The sequence below is a fragment of the Porites lutea genome, chromosome 10 (genome assembly GCF_958299795.1).
Source record: "Porites lutea chromosome 10, jaPorLute2.1, whole genome shotgun sequence".
NCBI classification, from domain to species: domain Eukaryota; kingdom Metazoa; phylum Cnidaria; class Anthozoa; order Scleractinia; family Poritidae; genus Porites; species Porites lutea.
Window position 1 is genome coordinate 31,550,270 of NC_133210.1, and position 20,863 is coordinate 31,571,132.

General features: G+C 38.5%; 2 protein-coding genes across 5 annotated transcripts in view; both read left to right on the plus strand.

Annotated features, from left to right (window-relative positions):
- Positions 1-20,863, plus strand: part of LOC140951195 (uncharacterized) — a 187,889-nt gene that overhangs the window by 23,999 nt on the left and 143,027 nt on the right. Inside the window, exons 1-8 of one of the 4 annotated variants that reach the window (XM_073400422.1) lie at positions 15,727-15,869; positions 16,004-16,090; positions 16,353-16,438; positions 16,796-16,828; positions 17,843-17,932; positions 18,064-18,130; positions 18,486-18,559; positions 20,088-20,176. The exons of 1 other annotated variant lie outside the window; for it this stretch is intronic. The gene's annotated coding sequence lies outside the window, so the exon portion shown is untranslated. Of the gene's footprint in view, positions 1-15,726; positions 15,870-16,003; positions 16,091-16,352; positions 16,439-16,795; positions 16,829-17,842; positions 17,933-18,063; positions 18,131-18,485; positions 18,560-20,087; positions 20,177-20,863 lie in introns of those variants that run through there. 2 more of the 4 variants (XM_073400421.1, XM_073400423.1) reach the window with 2 other exon arrangements.
- LOC140950762 (uncharacterized) lies at positions 4,988-10,864 on the plus strand. The gene is made up of 5 exons (XM_073399995.1): positions 4,988-5,173; positions 6,940-7,058; positions 8,066-8,263; positions 8,964-9,063; positions 10,466-10,864. Exons 1-5 carry the CDS (start codon positions 5,101-5,103, stop codon positions 10,687-10,689), a joined length of 714 nt encoding a protein of 237 aa, XP_073256096.1. The 5' UTR covers positions 4,988-5,100; the 3' UTR covers positions 10,690-10,864.

Sequence of the window (20,863 nt, forward strand, 5' to 3'; positions counted from 1 at the left end):
TCTGGAGACCCAGACAATAGGGACGATTTGTCATGTCCCTCAAGTGTCCTTATAAACCGATCTCTACTGTATAATGTCTGTTTCTCAGCAAATTTTCAGAAACTTGGTTATATGAAACAGGTTTTACTGTCTTAGTGTCTTAGAAGAATCTCCAAAAATATATCAGGACGGAGAAAAAAAGCGGGAAGTGCAGGCGTTAACTGATTTACTATTTATACTTTATAACAAAATGGAAGGAGCCTATTTGGTTCTTAATAGTCTACTTTTTGAGACTCCCCTCGACTACGGAGACTACCACTCATTTCGTCTTTCTTACTTGTTCGTGTGAGATTTAAATTACAGTAAAATAAACATGAAAGATTGTGGTTATTGCAATCAAATAAAACGGTCATAGCTAAAAGGTCATAAGGAGGCAAACTGACTCCAACAGGCATACCAACTTGCAAACTGGAAGCCTGTGCCATCATACAAGCAATGAAACGGGTTTTAAAGAGTTATGAACCTAGAGATAAATCTGTCGTTGTCAGTTTTAATGCCGCAGACCTCATTTAAATCAATTTATTACAAAAGAAAGTAAGCTGATTTCGTTCAATGAGCTTTGTTTAAAATCTCCAATTAATTCTAGTCTTCTGTATAATTTGAAATCTGTTAAACTTGGTTTGATTGCGATGATGTGTTTGTGCGTACATTTTAACCTTTGACCGCTGCAGTTTTTTCGCAAAATCAATTTTGGAAGAAGTGGTTTGGTTGCACAGTGAAATTTTGTGGCGTTATAGCAACTCTTTTTAAGCAGGTCTAAATGGTGACGAAATGAATCGCGAAATTGAATCTTTCCTTGCTTTATTTTTCAAATCTAGGTGACGAAGGTCCTCCGCGAAAGAAAATCAAAAGGGAATAGTCTAAAGCATTGCCGTTGACTGAAGGTACGCTGAATGGTTGAATGTCATAACGTTTACTAAATTTCATTCGTTTTAACAGTACGTAGCATTACAGTTGTATTTTGCTCTATGTGGTCCGGTGGATTAAAACAAATTTGTTACGGATCCTTGAGAGAAGTGCGACTGGAGCACAAGCGTACAATTCTTCTTTTGAATGAAATTCTGTACCTTAATGGTAACCATTTATCCAACAATTCCTATGAACTAAAAAACATTTCCAGTTATCATAGTTTATATAACATACCTTCAGATAGATCATTATGAATCATTAAATAACCAGGGATCAATTTAATAAAACTTTTACAAGTGTAATTTACAAGTGTAGCCATTGTTTTAGAGTCCGTAAACAATGGCTACACTTATGAATTACACTCTTTATAACCACATGCACTCACTTGAGTTTTTTTTTTCTGCTTCTGTCACAACTATAAGAAATTTATGGAGTTAATTTGGCGATTAACGCCCTGGTTGATTGAATACCAATGAGACACAAGCGACCCCTAGCTTACAGAACTCTGCGCATTACAACCATTTTCATTTTATGAAGTAAACCTAACCGACCGTTATGAACAAACAAACAAAAAACCGTATATTATTTTAAAAAAGTCAGGATCTAGGTCTTAGATGAAAGATTCCTTGCAATGCACCTTGGTATGTTGTGTAAGATTTTCCAAGGAGACATTTTCCCGTGTTAACTTCAACTGTCAATGAATGGACTTTTCATGACATATTGCATGAGTGCTTTAAATAATTGCAAAACTAAACGGCATCGTATTGAGGGAGCAGTATACTTAAAGGCCATGAGTACGTAATTAGTGGTTCGCGCTGCACTATAATGTCACTTGGGTTGATCCTAATTTGTAGCTTTATTTCTCTGCAGAAGGTCCGGTTTTAGCGGGAGATCGTATAATTCCTATAGAGTGCATTGATCCAGCCACGGTCTGGCACCCTTCGATGAAAACCTCCCTCTTAATTCATGGTTTGCGGGGATCGCCACTGTTTGGCCAGGGAATTGTAACAGTGGTTCTGTTACGTTCTTAGTCTGACCACACCCTCCAGTTATCCCGGGGGTATTTTTTCCTGTATGGAGCGCTGAGCCCGGAACTGCCACTACGTGGATTGCAATCGGAAAGTACAATTCCTAGCGGGACGCATCTCTCTCTGGAATCGCCATTGCCTGGGATGAAGAATAGAAGTCCAGTTGTCTTTAAACTCGTACAAAATGTCAACAATCCCTTCGTTGAACAATCCTTGAATCTGACGCAAGTCTATAAGCGACTAAACTACGGCGCACATAAACGTTTCAATGATTTCAAATTTTTGTTAACAGCGTATTACAATAGTACAATCTGGTCACTACTGTAAATAACATTTCATTATTTTTGACACCAAGAAGTTTAAGTAATTGGCATCGAACACGTACTAAATGTAGACAGTCTTTCGAATCAATCTGAAATAAGTCCGTGGACGACAATATCACTCTGCACATACTTGTTACGGTGTAAGATTTGTACAGATTCTAATCTTTTTGAATTGTAATCGATTTTTGGTATATTTATTGCTGTAAATAATATTCAATTAAACTTATTGACACGAACAAAACTGTAATTCTGCTGTGTGATCTCTACTGTTATCCTCTTATTGTTTCCGCTTGTATAAAAACAGCATTATCGTATTTGCTGCTTACTGCAGCGCAAGTTATATCAATGTAGGGTCATATATTTTCATCACGCGCCTTCCCGCTATGCAGGGTCAATAGTAGTAAAATAAGCTACAAGTAGAAACTGCAATTTCCCACGCCTGAGAAAATTTTAATATACCAAGCGACCTCCACAAAGTTCCGTTAACTTGTTTGCTACGTTGCCAACTCAGATGGTAAAGCATTGGTTACCCGAAGGATACGAGCTATTTTTATCCAACCTCATCCTTCCCTTTGTAGTAGCTGCATAAGAATTATGGCGCACACGTAAGAATGAAGGTGGCGCCCGCGAGGAAGGACAAGACGCGCGTGTACTTCCTCCCTCACACGCGTGCGGCGGGATATTTAAACCGCGAATGGAAAATGAGTGGCAATCGGGGTGCTCCTGTACTCCGAATGTTTCACTCTTTTAAATGCAGTGGAATTTTCAGAGGCTCATTATTTATTAGGCGTCTTAGACGCATCTTTTAGCGTCTTGTAAGTGCGTTTACGAATAAAACAAAGAACCAAGTAAACGTGTTTCAGGGCCGAAACAAGCCTGTAGCCGCAAAACGACTCTCTTCTCATTTTCATTTCATTCCAGCTGACTGAAAATAATGTGGTTCAGTCCTCTCACTGACAAGAAACACAAATAATATAAAATGGCGGCCAGAGGCGGAATTAGACAGCAGATCAAAATACTATAGTGCACTTGTACAATTAATCTTCATACACTCCGATGAACAAGTGTTGAAGAATCGAGGGTTAAATGATTGAAGATCACGACGATGACATTTTTTTTCTCGCGAGTACCGTAAAAACCGACAACTGACTAAAAATTTACAGTAAAGAGGATCAAAATACCTGAAAATGACTGTCGTTCTTGCTCCACCTCTTCTACTGGTAAAGGAAAAACTTGCAAAAATCTTGCCCGACTGCCGCCATTTTGTGTACTCTTGAACTTGAAGTCATCATGTGGTACTCCGGGTATGTCACAACTACAAACAAAAAGAATACACCATGTTGTAAAGTCATCTTATAACTGTGCCAAACTGACAAAGGCAATAGTCAGTATGACCTAACGGATGCAAAGAGGAAATTAAACTTGCCTAGTGCGCGTCTTAATAGCTATGAAAATAAGGTTCTGAGCACAAACGACATTTCATCCATAATTAAACGTGCATTAATTAGGAAGTTTGTCAAGTTTCACATTGTAGTTGTGCAACAACAACGACAAAGAAATAAACAATAAAACGTGATGCACGTGCAAAGTTGTTTTTTTTTTTTTGCTAATTAGACGTTTTGATTTTTGATAAATACAGTTCTACATGCAGTTTGCTTTCTTTTGTTTCTAAACGCGATAACATGTTTGTGATCGAACTGATATTAAGCACAGATTTAGGAGATTTCTTCGCAGCGGCTTTAAGTTTATTTTTTGTTTGAGTGTATAAACGAGAACTTCGCTGTTAGCCTTGGCTAAATCTACATTTTGCTTTAGCTATTCTTGGTTTTAAACCACGTGACAAGGCTGCCATGTTGGATGATAATACAGTAGAACTTTTTCTTGAAGAATTCACATGAAAATAGAGTTGAGTTCCCAGAGGAAAGAAATGCTTTTGTTCTTTTCATCCAACATGGCCGTCTTGACGTCACGTGCAAACCAGCAATAGTAGGGTGACTGTGGGGAGTATGCCAGAGACTTTCTCGGGTCCTTTTTTCTGGGTAATAGGTCGGTAGGAAAAACTTCCCGCGACTTCGTCAATCGACAAAAAATGTCGAACTGTTCGCAAATTTTAGGCTAGTTCTGAAACTAACCTAAGTTCCAAGGTGTAGCCTTAAACTATCCAATCAGGAGACCATAACCATTACTGTCGAAATTCTCCTTATGCAGACTTTTCTACTGCAGACATTTCTCTTCTTTCCGAGGTTACAGAACTTCATACAGTCCGAGCCTGTTTATTAAATGTATGGTGACATCTTTTTAATGCACGCGCGATAATGCTGACATTTGGCTTGAACCCCTTGGTGTCCGTAATAAAGAGGTTTGATGATTGTACTCCGGCGTTTTCCGACTTTTCCCATCCGGTTCGCTTTTAGATTTTTGCAAACATATTCCAAACTTTAAAAGCTAAGGTTTGTATTCAAAAGAATTTTCTCAAGACAGCTCATGCTCAACAAGTAGATATGAACTCACCCTTTTTAAAGTGGACTTAAGATAAGCCTCTGGGGAAAGTAAATAATGATTATTCTGCGTCACGGTACAATGAATCATTTCCGAGAAACTAGCCTCTGTTCAAAGAATACCTCAAAACCGGTCAAACAGGAAACGTTCCAAGTCTCCCTGCCAATGAACTTGAAGGCAAGACGGGTCGAGGAACGGTGGAACTTTCGTGTTCAGTCTTATTTGTGATTACTTTGGGTGCCTGATTTTTGAAGTTTTCTCAGTTTCTTATGAGCGCTCTGAAGACAGGGTAATTTGTGATAATGGCTTCGAGAGAAATACTACTTATTGGACTTTTTGTTATTGTTTTTACTCAAGAATTCTCTTCAACTGCAGGTCAGTAACATTATTCAGGTGGTTTATAGACAAAATGAATCTGTCATAACACTGTGGCATACAAGGCTATAAGCGTTGCACAGATGGCGTCTCCTTTTTGTGGCTACCAAAAATTCGAGAGACCTATCTAGTGAAATAACTTTGACTTTGCTTACTGACAGGAGCGTAGCTTTCACCGGACAGAAAATGATGCGGCTATACATACTCATGTAAATGTTTTAAGAAATCATCCAATAAACTATTTTTCTTTATATGCCGAAAAGCGGACTTCAGTATCTCACCCTGTCTAGCCACGAAATTACACTTGACTACGATGCGTTGTTATGAAATATAGAGAAACTTTATTCTCGCTTCTAGTCACCGAGTGTTTAGTTTAATGCTCAATCACTGGCATCTTGAATCTACGATCGCTTCTGAGGTGATCATGTATTGGAAATGCTCAGTGCTTATTATTTTAGATTTTTCTGATACAGACTGGTAACGATATTTAAATATCTTACGGGTTTGAAGACGAGTTAAACACAGTTGTTACGTTCTTGTCGTGTTGGTTTACAAGACCTAAAAAAATTATTAATTCATGTTGAAAATACAAGGAAATTAAGTCTCTTAAACATATCGCCTGATTTTTTCTTTCATTTTTGGGCCTTCCAAAACATGCGAATTTTTGAGGAATTAACAGATCTGCAACATGGTTTGTTTTGTAGCCAATTTCTGAAGCAACAAACTCGCAATTTGTGATTTTTTAAGACGCCTCGTGTTTGAAACTAAATTAGTTATTTTCTATTCTTTTATTATTCAGTTTTTGACACCATCATGCAATTTCTGATCTGATTAAGATAGGATCATAGTTTCCAATGTAATGTTGAGATTACGTATATAACCAACGAAGTTCGGGCATCTCGTTCACGGTGATGAAAGTCACTGATATTCGACTTGAATGGTCGAACACTGATCCGTGGCAATCATTTCAATCATTACTAACCTGGCTCACTACTTTAAAATAGTAAATAAAGGCGCTGCTTGCTAGTCTAATAACAATGCCCTCTGATCAGTCTCTGTTAGCGGTCAGTTTTGCGTTCTCCTCTCCTAGAAGAGTCACTAAAATTCTTTGACAATCTCTTAAATGTACCTCACTGATCGGCAAGCCATATGACATATCGCTCGTAAATTAAATGACTATTTCCTTCGTTAGTATAAGGTGCATTTACAGATTATATGCCTACAGAAGCTTCCGTCTTTGTTTCTGAAGCCTTTAGTTCAGTAGTAGATCGGTGTATTCATTATCGGCAGGTGTTTTTTCCCCTGACTCCCCCTTAATCATTACTTAAGTATTTGCGACAGACTTGTACATTTTGGTTTTGGCTTTGAGCTGTCTGATCAGTTTTCTTTTGCTCATTTTTACCTTTTTACCATGGGCATCTAACGCGAATCATTCTGCTGGAGGGATTGGAATATCTGTTTAAAACAGCTTACTCGTTTCTTCGAACAGTTGGACTTGAACTTTTGAAACTCAACGAAAATTCTTACCAGTATTTAAAATCTTTTGTTTCCTGAAATAAATTACGGTTTTGGCGAGTATTAAACGAGGCAACGTAACTTTGCGGTATATGATTTTTATCACCACTGAAATTATTCGGCTGTATGATATTTTGTTATGTGTTCAAAGCCCTTAATGAATGATATGAAGCAAGATGCGAGCCTATATAATGCCGCTGTCAGTTAACAAACGTCATTATGGCGAGGGTTTGACAATGAGTTCTTTGTAGGAGCTTCATGTTCCGGTATGTCCCAGACACTAGACGAAGGCTGCACGATCAGTGACGACTGCAGCACGATCACGTGCAAGATGAATTTTGTTGAGAAGCCAATCACATTCAAACTCAAGGTATCAATTGTCATTTTCAGTAAATACCCGCCCAGTAAGGTTAAGGTACGGAAAAACGAGCAACAAAAGACGCGCAACTTGTCTTGCAACATTGCTGTAAAACAAGTTGCACGCTTTTTGTTGCCCGTTTTGCCGTACCTTTAAGGATGTAACAGGTTTAAGCCTCATCTTCCGAGGGAGGTTTATTTCTTTTGTTCTACTGATTAACACCAGCTGCAGTCGCTGAACATACCGTGCGTAGACAGCGCCTCTGGAAACTAAGGCAACCGTACAAGTGGTTCAGTTCTTGTCTTCCTTGGGTTCTGAAGCCTGCATTCCATCTGTTTTCAATTCAGAGTTACGATCGGGGCAAGACAAAGCCTGCGCATTAAAGAGTATTATGATGTTTTTCGGGATTCGTCAATTTCGTATTGTCCATAACTATTTAACTTTGTTTGTCTCCGCTCAAAATTTTGCATAACTCAGTATTGTTTCCAATTTTTACTGGGTATAATTAATTACATTCTTCCCAAGAGTGATTCAAAACAATGCCCATGTAAAATTCTAGGGGGCGCGGGCAAACAAAGTATAATACAGGCCGGGCAATTTGAAAATGGCGATTGACTTAAGTAAAGTCAAGTAAGTCAAGTTGAATGTCAATCGGATTCAACTCCGCAATGATAACCGACAAAACCCGTGGGTTATTACTAATATTGTAAGGCCCACGTGACATGGGGAAGAGTCTAATGCTAATAGTAAGCCAAAACGATAGATTTTGCTCATTAGCATCAGGTTCGAGTTTTTCTTGGGCCTAGTAAGATTATTAAGAAAGAACAGTTAAAAGAACTTAGTTTTATGAATGGTAAATGAATCATAATTGTTGTCAAAGGTATATTTGCTGTCTCAGTTGTCAGTGACCTTTTAGGGTTAATAAGCTGCCATATAAAGGATAAAACTCATACCCAGTATAAACAAATGTACTATCATTCACTACTAAGAAAAACTGGCATTTAATCATTACCAACCAGATTAACAAATGTGATGAACCCGTCACTGTAACGGCCTCTATGAATGTCCCGGATTTGCGTGTCACGTGGTCTCACACTTACACCAGTGACGACATCATTGAAGTGCCAGGATTTACTCTATCTTTACCTTCTATTTTCTCCGCTGGAGTGTACGTTCAAGTTCAACTCAAAGACAACGGGGACAGACTGCATCTTAAGGCAAGTACTTCATGTAAAGCGACTTGTAATGTAGTGTGACCTCAATTTTAAAAAGGACATTATGTGACGTCAAACACCAAACGGACCATTGTAATGGAGGTTAAAGTGCAGGACATACTTTAAAGGAGTGAATTCAGCTACTGTATACAATTAAAAGCTTTTAAAATTTTCATATTGTTGGTGCGGTGCTTATTTAGATGCGGCGCCCTTTTGAGATTCGAATACTGTCACGTATTTCTATCTCATTTGGCCAAGTGCTGTCCATCAAAACAGAGGTAAAAACAGTGCTTCACTGCCTCCAACGGTCAAGATAGGGAAACCTTAGAAACTCGATCGATCGTTTAAACATGCAGCCAAAGTTGTCATTTTTTAACAACCGTGAAGAAAGTGAAGGAATATATTTAAGAATTTCAGCAGGATTATAAACTTTGGCCACAAACAATTTTATGATCAATAGACTGAAAATAGTCTAGAACAACCCGGCATTCAATGCTAATTCAAGTTCATTAGCGAGTTTTAATTTCATGTGCAACAGAATTTAAAACTAACTCAGGTGAAAATTTGAGCGCTTAGTGACACTAACGCATGCGGCGCCCAACATCAATCGTTTAAACAAGAAAAAGCCAGAGTTCTCTGGAGAGGGAGATTCTGCCAGCAGGAAAAAGAAAATCAATAAGTTCGAAATATTTCTGTCCTTTAGGTGAAGCTACTGGCCGGTGGAAAAGTGTTGGGCAAAGGTGTTTATCCTGTGAAAGTTACTGTGATGGAGGGAGACTTGCCGATTTCAACTAACGATTGTGGTGGGTATGCTGATCATGATTAAAACTAGAAATGTGTCTAACGCATTCCAGAACTTGCATTCGCAAGAAATAATTTTTACGCTAACAGAACACAGTAAATCTGCATTAAATTACCGTCAATTAACTCACCTGTTTGGCAGGCGTTCGAAAGGAAAGAGGATTTTGGGTGCGTGAGAAGCGCGAGAGGCGCGCGAGGAAGGAGGGAGGGGAACCTCGCGCCCAAATTCCCTTTTCCCTTACCTTTCGAACGCCATGCAGCCTTTCAATTAATTTTGTTATGGCACATGCATATATAATTGCTGTTCAGTTATCAGTGGCCGATTGGCCAGGAAAACTTGAAATGTTAGAAAAAGTATTTTCAAGATTGTTACCGACTGGGTAGTGACCATATTACATTAAAAATATAAGCAGTTCTACAGCAGTAACGGAAAAGGAACGATATCCGTAAATTTTAGAGTTAAAAACACAATGTGGTCTATTAGTGTCTGCAAGGAGAGAAGATTTATACCAGGTCGGCTACCAGGTCTGAAATAGGACAATGGCTCACGTATCGACGCGTAGATGTAAGGAAGCCTAGCTATGAAAAATTTACAGGTATCAGAGTTCATCTTAAAAGCAACACACTGTCCTGCAGGCAGTCAGTGCAGGCCCATTAAAACAGATCCTTTCCCTAAGCAGGGAACGGAGCTTAAAAAAAACCAGGCCTTTTCCCACGGTAAAACACTTACGACATTGTCGCAACAAACATGAATACATAATCATGTTTCAATCTCGTCTGCAGGGATCCCTTTTTGTCATGCGCTTATATCGGGACGTTCTTGGTGCTGACCAAACAGAAAGTGGGATCTGGGTACGAGAGATTGATCATATTCACTATCGCAAAAGAAAATTAGTGACACTGCGCTTGCGTTGTGGGAGTGTGTCAAACAGATTAAACATTTCGAGAACAAAAAAAAATGTCGTGACAACGTACCCTGTGAGAAACTTGTGACAACCTTCGGATTTTCAAGTGGTGGTACGACCTGTCGGATGCTGCAAAGGCAGCAGTGATTGGTGGACCTTTTTGACGATGAACATTACCATAACATGTTGTGACAAAGTTTGAACAGTTCAACCTCTTCTCAATAAGTGGTTACAACGTCTCAGAACACTGTTGAGAGGCGGTGTCAAACCGTCATAGAATCTGTTGTCAAATATGATTATATATAAACTATGAAGCTGAAAGTGGATACCATTTCTATCTGAGGAGTGGCACATTATTCCTTATGTTTCCAGTGTCCTGTCCTTGGATGAGGGTAGAAATGGACGGCGAGACTGATCTGTAAGAAATGTTGTTTGAGGGCGGGCTTAATTTGTTTAAACATGTCTTCAAGTAAAGTTGTATCTGTGTTCTTTGTTGTAGGGATGTTCAAGTGGTGGTACGACTTGTCCGATGCTACAAAGGCAGCAGTGATTGGTGGACCTTTATTGGTTATCTGTATTCTTGTCATATACTGTTGCTGCTGCAGGTCCCGCCCAGCAAATCAAGGTGCTGTCCTCGTTACACCTGCAGTTGGCCCTACTGCTGTCATGGCAACAAGCACTAACACCACCGCTCACATGCGACCGCTTGTTAATGTTGCTTGAGTGAGTACAGTGGAAAAATGTGCCGGGCATGCGCAGTTCTTGATAAATTTTGAAGTGTTTTCCGAGGAGATAAGGCTTAGAGTTTACGCAGTATGATGCAAGCATAGTCAATATTTGCAGATACTTTCCGTAGGGAAATAGAAGTTAATATTATCAACAAGCTGCTGCATCTGCGTATGGGTATAGGGTACATGTTGCTTGTACTTGCGTCGTGCGTGTAAACCAGCCTTAAGGTGGATTTTCACTGTCGCCTAATTAATACGTGCGTACGCGCGTAAATTCGCGTGTAAATAAATTAGAGGCAATGTATGGAAGGTCGCGCGTAAACGTAAAAGTTAAACCTCGCTCTCAACTTTTACGTTTACGAGCGGCCGTTCATACATTGCCTCTATTCTATTTACACATGTAAATTTTACGTGAGAAAGCGCGTAAAAATTATGCGACAGTGGAAATTCACCGTTAAACTTTAAGCCGTTTTTGACACTTAATATTTGGTTTATCTACAGTAGAAAGAACAATTTAGAACTGTTAGCTATTTGTTTTTCATGGCCGATTTTTTCGGTTTCGTAGTTTCTTACAGACAGGTTTATATTTCCATAGCTACATTCACTTAGGGTATAAAAAGTTGGTTGGATTTTCGCATTTGATCGCTGTGTTGTTTTTCATCGGTTACTGACCACTTTTCACACTGGATAATGTGACACTGCGTAAATATCATAAAGAGAACAACTTAGTCTATGTTCACACTACATCGCATAGCTTTTGCCCAGGCACGAAAACCAAACCGGATGAACACTTAAGAACGATGGTTGGTCGGCGCCATTTTTGTAACAAAGCGAAGCTGCGCGGCGCCGATCTCTAAAGTGGACTGGGTACCATATAAGATACGTGTTCACACTACAGTCAATTCTCGTCTTGTGGACACCCCGCTATAACGGACACCCCGATAATACGGACAGCAGCTAAATCCCCTGCAAAAAAATATTTCAGACGTTTGACTGGAAGAAACTGTCGCTATTACGGATTCTCGCTAATGAGGACACTAACTAGAGGTCCTTACAGTGTTCGCTGTAAAGGAAGTTTACTGTATTATGGGATAGATTTTCGTCTCAACACGAAAAACTTTCTGCTATAGTGTGAGCATAGCATTAAATATAACATCTACAGTTGCGAAAAGTCTTGTGCGCAAAAACTTGATTCAAAGGCGCACGAGATCATTTGATTGATCAATTTCTTTGCTTGTTACTTTTTCCAGCTTTCTTTCTGTTATTGTTGTTGTTGTTGTTGTACCGTGTTTTTTATGACATTACTCGCCTACAGTTTGGAGTTAGAAAAAAAAGCTGTACTGTAGCTGAATAACTTGAGTAGTTTATTAATAACATAAGTGCTATTGATCGATCCTTGCATTTGAAAAATAAGTTTAGGATGTAGTAGGAAATTTACAAAGTTTTTTAAACCATTATCAATAGCCAGTATAACCTAAACGATGCGAAAAGAAATCAAATTTGCACACTACGCGCACTAAAACCTAAAACAAAATTTTAGCTGAAATGGGCCGAATCTGTGGAACAGTTTGCCCAAGAGCTTACGCAGAATAGCAACACTTGGGCACTTAAAGAGAGAGAGTCACCAGTTGTTTAAACCAATGGTAACACATGCTCCGCCTTCGCGGCAATCTTGATGTAAATCAGTTTTTCAGTTAGCTGTTATTATTGAGTCTTAATCCATATATTAAGTAGTCATTGTATTTTGGTGAAGATTGTACCGTGTCGAAATAAAGTATGAGCTTATATAGTTGGATACATTTTAAGTGTAGCATACATTTTAAGTATTCAGTCAGGATTAACGGAAATTAACAGGGGTTTGAAGTAATATATCAAACATGAGATGCAGTGTTTCATCACCAGATGAAACACCGAGAAGAGAGTTGAAAATACGACGCGCAGCGGAGTATTTTTGACGAACTTCGAGGTGTTTTATGTAATATATCAAACATGAGATGCAGTGTTTCATCTGGTGATGAAACACTGTGTCGAATGTTTGATATTTCTTCTCAAACAAAATCATTTTTGAAGGAGAAATTAAGGATGCAAATACTAAGCAGTGTTTCATCCGATTTCCAAACACTCATTAAACATTAATTTCCTTTGTATTTTCTTAATGAATTATTAATGAGTTTGAGAACTGGTGATGAAACACTGTGTCGAATGTTTGATATTTCTTCTCAAACAAAATCATTTTTGAAGGAGAAATTAAGGATGCGAATACTAAGCAGTGTTTCATCCGATTTCCAAACACTCATTAAACATGAATTTCCTTTGTATTTTCTTAATGAATTATTAATGAGTTTGAGAATATCTATTTTTAACTGTCCAACACTCCATTCGCGACTAAGGTGACTAGGATTCATTTTCTCTTTGTAATCTGCGTCTTCAGTACAATTTCCATTAACGTAGCTTCCTTCAAGCGCAAGCAGTAATTGGAATTCTGAGGAGTGGTTAATTAATCTTGCTACAGCCGGAACACTTAATGACTGAGTTCCAGGTAAAACATTTGATTTTGTTTCCCTCCTACTGGAAAATATTGAGATTTGAAGAAAACAAAATTAACTGGTATCGCGAGGGTAAAGTCATTTTTTTGTCATATAACCCGGAGGAAGGACACCGTATAGATATTGAAGTGTTTGAATTGTTGCGGCATTACCGTAGTCGATTAATTTGGCATAGGACAGTACTGTCTACTATGAAGTCCGGCTACAGGCGTTGAACTTGATAACTTTCGAAGCGGTTGTTTGCGAAAGCGCGAGCTCCTTCCTGCTTTTAATTTACTATTTCTTTTCACTTGTGTCATCACCTTACTCTTTACCTTTTTTTCAGTTCTTGTTGTTTTACCGCAGTAACTTCATATTCTTAAAAATTCTTTTCCTCTGGAGCGCGCCTGCCCAGTGTAAATCACCACTCTCAAAACAAAGATTTAGACTGTATATAGTAGTTAATATCAATTTCTATGTTTACAGAGAATCAGGGAGTGTAAATTCGAATGCAAACTTCTTTTTTTTAAGGCTGGCAGAGAATTTTTTAAAGTCCGTTTTTGGGTGGGTAATAGGTCAGGAGGAAAAACTTCTCGCGACTTCGTCCCTCAAAAGTCGACTTGCACGCTGGCAGTGAAACTAACCTTGGATTGTAAGGTGCACCATTCAGGATCCCATAAACAGTCAAAATTCTCCTTATGCACACCTTTTCTATTGCAGGTTCCGAGGTAACAAACTCCTGACCTGTATATCTGTATATCGGACATTAGGATCTGTCCCTTTGGTGTCCGTATTAACGAAGCTTGATTGTATTCGTTTTGCGACCACGCCCATTACATTTACGCAAACCTGTTATCACACGATATTTCGCGGCCTTCCTGGATGAGTGTCAAATCTACTTAGGGGGTGGGGGAAGGTTTGGGAAAAGGCTCTCTCTCCCCACCCTCCTTTAAAGTAGACTTTTGCTCCAAGTGTTTGAGACTAACCTGTCGCGGTTTTAAAAAACCCGATCACATCTTAGTAAAGATTCAGACACCAGATATGAGGAAGCGTAAGAAAGGGCCCTTGACAGCTTAAAAATAACGCTTTATTTAGAGAGGTTGACAATTGACAGTTACTGAAGCACTTCGTCCCCAGACGTTGACGTCATTCCTGAAAATTATTGCATAAGGCAGTTGTTCCACAAGGCAGTGTGCACTTCACATCTTTGAATCCTCCGAAACGGACGCTCTACTTCTGGCTCCCGAACACAGGTTTGTTTAACACATGATTTCTTTATTTGGATTTTGAGGCATTGATCTGTATTGATAACTAAGCTGAAGTGTGCGGCTTTTGTAAAGAACGTCAATGTTATATAAGTATGTTAAGCTTGGCTGACTTGCTTTCGTCTTATCAGATCGCTTTATATGTTCACTGCTTCGTGGCAGTGACTTTAAACTCTGATAAACTAAGACTCATTTTCGTTTGTTCCTGAAGTGCAGGTATGCAAGAGCCTCAATGCTTCCCTTGTCTGGCGTTTTTAACTCTCTGTAAAAAGGTCTAGAAAGTCCCGAGGACAGGAATCGGCGGCCTCTGTCCTTCTCCATTTTCACAGTTTTTGGGTTTAGTAATATCCAGTTTCCACTAACGACGTACATTACGCTTAAATGTACACATTAATTATTAAGACTTGACTGAACGGTGAAACATTTCGCTCATAAAAAACATAACAATGGGCCTTTTAAGGTGCACGCATATGAACGCTATTTATGGTAAATTTCGAAAATTATGTCACATTTGTCAGTCATATCTCTTCATGATCAGTCCAATGGTCGCCGGTTTCCGTCTGCATTTAGTGTAGGCAGTGACGTTCATCTAGCAAAATGAATTAGCTAAGATAACATGACATAGAACTGCTGTGTTTCTCACTCTTTTTCGCTAACATTGCTTGACTTCTGGAATTTAATTCATAAGATTCACGTGAATTATCCCATTATCTTTGAGACGAAACGGATGTAGGTTCCACCCACCCACTGCTCACGCGATATTTCTCTTCTGCCTGATCCATCACTTGTTCTCTCATACTCTTAGCGTCTTCACTAAAAATTTCACTTTGCTTCAAGTTGGAAAATTTCTACGCGAAAATTGAGCAATCAAATTACCATGAGCCCGGGTTCATTTTTATCTCCCAGCTCGTGAAGGCATCTTGCGTGGGCGCTGTTTGCCACGTCATGTAAGTCTTGACCTCTTTCTAGACTTCTTAATAATCAAGGCCTCTGTTTTCATCTGAACACACTTTTTTTTTATATGAACTGCGTTCGAATGAAATGCAACAATAACAAAATGGAGCAAAAAAGATTGATCTGTGCTAAATTACTTTGTTGTACTGTAATAAAAGTCGCGTGATTCTGCGTAAACTCTAATAGTTTATTCCCTTGTCATTTACGTAACAAGTGTCGTAATTAAATCCGCAAATCAACACGATTCTATTTGCCCACAACTTTCAATCATGATCAATATATAGGTATAGCTGAATTGAAAAACAGGAAGTACGTATCGTGTAACGCAAAGCGAGCACTGTAAAAAAGTAGTATTTCGCACTGGTTTTTAGTTCATAGACTTTCTGTAAGGCTCGCGACCGGTTCTCTCAGTAATCGCACTTCATATAAAGGTTTGTTCTCGATTTTCTTTATCTTCTTAGTGTTTAAGGCATTGCAAACAAACTGAAGATCAACTTTTGTGTGTAATATGCTGCACTTCATCCAAAGCGATCGTTCACATCAGTATTTTCTCTTCGATTTTTAGTTTCCTCTTCACAATTTTGAAATTTACTTCAAGTGAAACTGAGGAATTTGCTATCAAGTCGGTCTCCCCATCAGTGAAGTCGTGAAGGTATGTTGACGGATGGCGCCGTGTCTTGACCTTGAATAATTAGATCTGTTTCTTCTTCTGAACACACAGCACCAACATTGTGTTTAGATGTGTATTCATTAAGTAATAACATGTACTCTAAATGGATGTACTCTAAATTGGTTATTGCTCATAAATTAAATCGTGTGACTCTGAGATCCGAATGGATCCTTAACATCAACATAATGCCCTTCTACCGAGGAATGCGGAATCCTTTTCAATCATAATCAATTGTTTCTTTCAGTAGGAAAGAATCGCGATGCTTGACTCCGAACAAGGACCCGCTCTGAGCTTCGTTTTCCCTTACGACTTCCTCCATCGAGTTTAAAGGTTTGTTTTAGATTTTTATAAACTTTATTTTTAGCCATTTAGAGCTCTTTTGTTCGGAGTGCCACAGTCGTTTCTAAGCTGTTTATTCCTGCGATCTCTAACAAGAGATCTGCAAGAGGGCAACGCGCGTATTTTTGATCTGCCCGACACTAAGAGAATCAAATCTCCCGATTTTCAATTTGCGGTCACTACACATTTTAATTCAAAGATAAAGAGTTATTCATCTTACCTCAAGTCCGCGTTCCACACCTTAGAGACGTGCGTACCGTAGTTAGTATAGACAGTACAACTTCCTATAAACAGGCTTGGTAAATTTAAACAGCTTAAACCGCGGCTTTCTTCTCTCTTTCTTTTTAGTCTTATGCTGTAATCATCTACACTTGGAAAGAGGTTTGTAATTATTTTACATTACACATTCTTACTAGTTTTTAATCACAGAGGATAATTTGACCAGTCCAGGAGGGCTCCTCTTGAAGTCATGTCATGGGGACTGCCAGATTTCGACATCATATGATCTCGTTATAAGCTTGCTTTTCACTTAGTGTAAAAGACCAAAGAGTGCTTTTTTTTGTTGTTATACAGGCTAGCTTACAGTACCCTTTCAATCGGATTTCATAGTCTTTCATGTAATCAGGCAGCCAGTATCCAGAGGCCAGTATGAAATAAGGCATGATTTTCCATTCCTCAGTCGTGTCTTCTGAAAACTAGGTGGACTGAGATCTTTAAAAATTGGCTCTTACGGTGAGATAGTTTTATAAAGATCAGAGTAATTAACAAACTAACGGACTGTTTAACTCGATCGGGTGACAAAGTGTAACGGATCTGACGCTTTATGTAAATAGAATCATTTGTTTGTAAGTGCATCAGTTCTTGTCGTCAGGAGTTCAGCAACAGATATACAAAACTGCTTAATTTTTAAAAATGAAATACAGAGAAAGAAGATAATGGAAGTAGTCTGACCATTGCAGCGCTTCTTAAATCGCGTGATTTTCCAGCTGATTTTCCAGGTTCAAGCACCAATATCCGCAGGATTCTGCTTCGCTCAAATTAAAATACCGTAAAATTCCGAAAATAAGCCCCGGGGCTTATATTTTTCAAAGGCCCTTTTTGAGGGGCTTATTTTTGGAGGGGCTTATCTTCGGAGGGGCTTATCAACGGAGGGAAATTTGCGTTTCAAAATCTATTGGGCTAGCCTTATAGTTGGAAGTAAATTTACCGTTTTTGCTTTGTTTTACTTCGTATTTGAGGGAAATTTTCCAAGTACGAGTCCCCGAGGGGCTTATATTTGGAGGGCGATTTAACGGAGGGTTTTTTGCGTTACCGGTTTGGGGGGCTTATATTTGGAGGGGCTTATATACATGGAGAGGCTTATTTTCGGAATTTTACGGTAAGGAATTTTTGCAGGTTAACCGAGCGGGCACTGGGACTATTCAAAGCGAAGATTTTCGAAGATATCCAGCCTTCAGAAGTGTTTTGTTTCAGTCTGTTTGTAAGGTAAGTTTCCCTCCCTGATTTACATGTAAGTTGTGAAGAAAAGTAAAATAAAAGATTTTTAGGTCTTTCTCCCTTTGGTTAACATTTACACTTTGTCCAGCTAACAATGTAAACTACGTTCTTTCTTCCAGATCGTGTGCACTGATCACATGGTGATCGTGAACACTCAGTGAAATCAACATCGGTCATCTCGGAAAGGTAAGCTTAAGCTTGTTATATAATTACTTTTATTAATAGGCATTTTCTTGTAAAAAAAAAAAGGCTGTTGCTGGTGGAAAAATTGTTATTTTTGTTTGATGCTCGCAAGACGAGTTTTATCACTACATTATTTTATGCACTGCTGCAGTGTGCCGCCAAATTAAATTATGCTCGCAAAGACCATTTGATATCTCTTTCAGTCAAATCGTGGAATCGTAGTGAAATGTAGGTCAAACAAAAAGGCAAGAGGAGAAGAACTAACTGCAGGGATCACTTGTGTTATTTGAGGTTGAATCAGAAATATTAAAATGACCCGTTACGTGAAAAGGTGCTGAGTGCATGACATTTTTTTTAGCTTTGTAGATCAGTTACCAAGATTCTGTAGATGTCACCACCTGATAACACAAGATTAAAGTTATCCTCCTGAAAGTAAGTTTATATTCTCTGTGACCTCTGCTGTAAGTGTGTGGCGTGTGAGCTACCCTATAGCACGCTGCAGTTGTCAAAATGTGATTGGCGGTCGTAATAGACAGCATGTAAGGCAGCAGGGGGCAAACAGTGATTGATGGGTTAGCAGACGCAATTTTCTTTAATATAGTGTGCTATAGTGTCAACATGGTTTTCGCGTGTTGGATTTTCATCAATAATCACGCCAAGAGACTTAGAGGAATGAGAATGTTTGATCAGAACATTATTTACATTTAAGGAAGGCAGAGATTAGGTAGATTATTAAGCTTCTGCCTTGAGCTGTTTAACATGAATTCAGTTTTAGTCATATGTAACATTAATAAATTATTTATTTGTGATAAGCCAGTGATTAATGTTGAGCAAGTCTTCATTCAGGGAAGATTGAATGGAGTGGATATTGCCATTCGAATAAGTCAGATGGGTATCATCAATGTAAATTCTTTATTTAAAATGAAACAGACAATTAGGCAAATCATTGATATATAGCAAAAACAGTAGAGGCCCTAATGTTGTTCCTTGGGGAATACCACACTTAACGGTGCAACATTCTGAAAGGGAACCATTGACAAGACATTTCTGAGTATGATTATTCAAACAGGAGGAAAAACATTTATGGGTAACATGACCGTGATATACTATAAAGATGTATTTAGACAGTAGGATATCATGACTGACTGTGTCAAACGCTTTCTTAAGGTCAAGAAAAGCAACAGTGTTAACATTACCTATATCAATATTACAGGCCTCTAATAAGGCTGTAACTATTGAATTGAGCACATGGAATTCGAATTTTGGTGCTCAGACACAATACTATGATCCGATAAATTGGCAAACAGTTGATGATAGATAATTCTTTCAAATACTTTGCCAATTATAGAGATAACTCATATTGCACGATAATTGTCTATGTTGCCTCTTTTGCCACTTACTTGAATAAAGAAGTAACCCTTGCGGACTTCCAATCGTCTGGGAAATATACCATTGGCTAAAGAACTATTAAATGTAATTGAAATAATAATTATGAGGTGCAATTGATTAAGCACAATCTGTAATAAGCTGACTAGATATTTCATCTGGACCAGCACCTCAAGATTTATTCATTTTTTTAAAAAGAGACAACACCTGATTACTATCAGTGGGGATGAATTTGGAATCTTTCACTTTAAAGGCCAGAGATATTTAAATTCCTGAAAACTGGGGCCATTGTTTAAAGGTATTTCGCAAGCCAGTTGCGGGCCATTAAATTGTAGAGAAGTGATCATCGAAAGTGTTTGACAAAGCGGTTGAATTAGTCATAGAAACTCCATTCGGACTTTTAATAATTCCTTAACAGAAGACGTGCCGGATTTATGAGAAGTATTAGCTCATTGATGACCTGCCATGTTTTATGCAGGTCGCCATCAGTTTCACTTAATTTGTTTTTATAAAATAATTCATAAGCCTGTTTGATTTCAGCATTGACCTTAAATTGTTATGCGTTCTTTTAAAGCAGACCCATCTGTGCGGATCATTGGACAAAAAATTGCTTAAAGTGCCTTATCAGCAGTTAAAAAGGGATCATGCAAAGTTCTAAACTAGGTATGTGAAAGGGACAGTACCATATTTTGTCAAAAGAAGGTAGACGAAAGGGGTACCTTTTCTGTCAAAATGGTACTGTAAAATTCCGAAAATAAGCCCCTCCATGTATAAGCCACTCCAAATATAAGCCCCCCAGAATTGTAACGCAAAAAACCCTCCGTTAAATCACCCCTCTGAATATAAGCCCCGCGGGGGGCTTGTACTTAGAATTTGCCCTCGAGTACAAAGTAAAACAAAGCAAAAATGGTAAATTTCATTTCCACTACAAGCTAGCCCAGCTGATTTTATAACGCAAATTTCTCTCCGTATATAAGCCTTTCCCAATATAGGCCCCTCCAAAAAAAGCGCCTCAAAAAGGGCCTTTGAAAAATATATTTGTATTTGTATTTGTATTTATTTATTTGCCACACGATTACAATAATTACAAAGAAATGCCAAAAATAATGTAGGAAGAAATGGCGAGGAGGCCTAAAGGAAACTATAGAGCTTATGTTAATTAGGCCTCCTCAATTACAATTTTTCGAAGATGGCATAAAAATTACAGCGACGGATTCAAAATAATATCGGGTGGAAAATTAAACTAATCAATATTACGGAATTAATATTGTTGAATATTAAAAGGCTTTTTCGCAAGATTTCTGTTGGAGTATACTTAACAATTATTCCATGACGGCGCATTGGATATGA

Bases quoted from the DNA above. Each gene is read 5' to 3' on its own strand.
- LOC140950762 (XM_073399995.1), top strand. From the start codon at position 5,101: ATGGCTTCGAGAGAAATACTACTTATTGGACTTTTTGTTATTGTTTTT. The intron at 5,174-6,939 runs GTCAGTAACATT...AGTTCTTTGTAG, and splicing joins AGAATTCTCTTCAACTGCAG to GAGCTTCATGTTCCGGTATG. The intron at 7,059-8,065 runs GTATCAATTGTC...ATTACCAACCAG, and splicing joins CAATCACATTCAAACTCAAG to ATTAACAAATGTGATGAACC.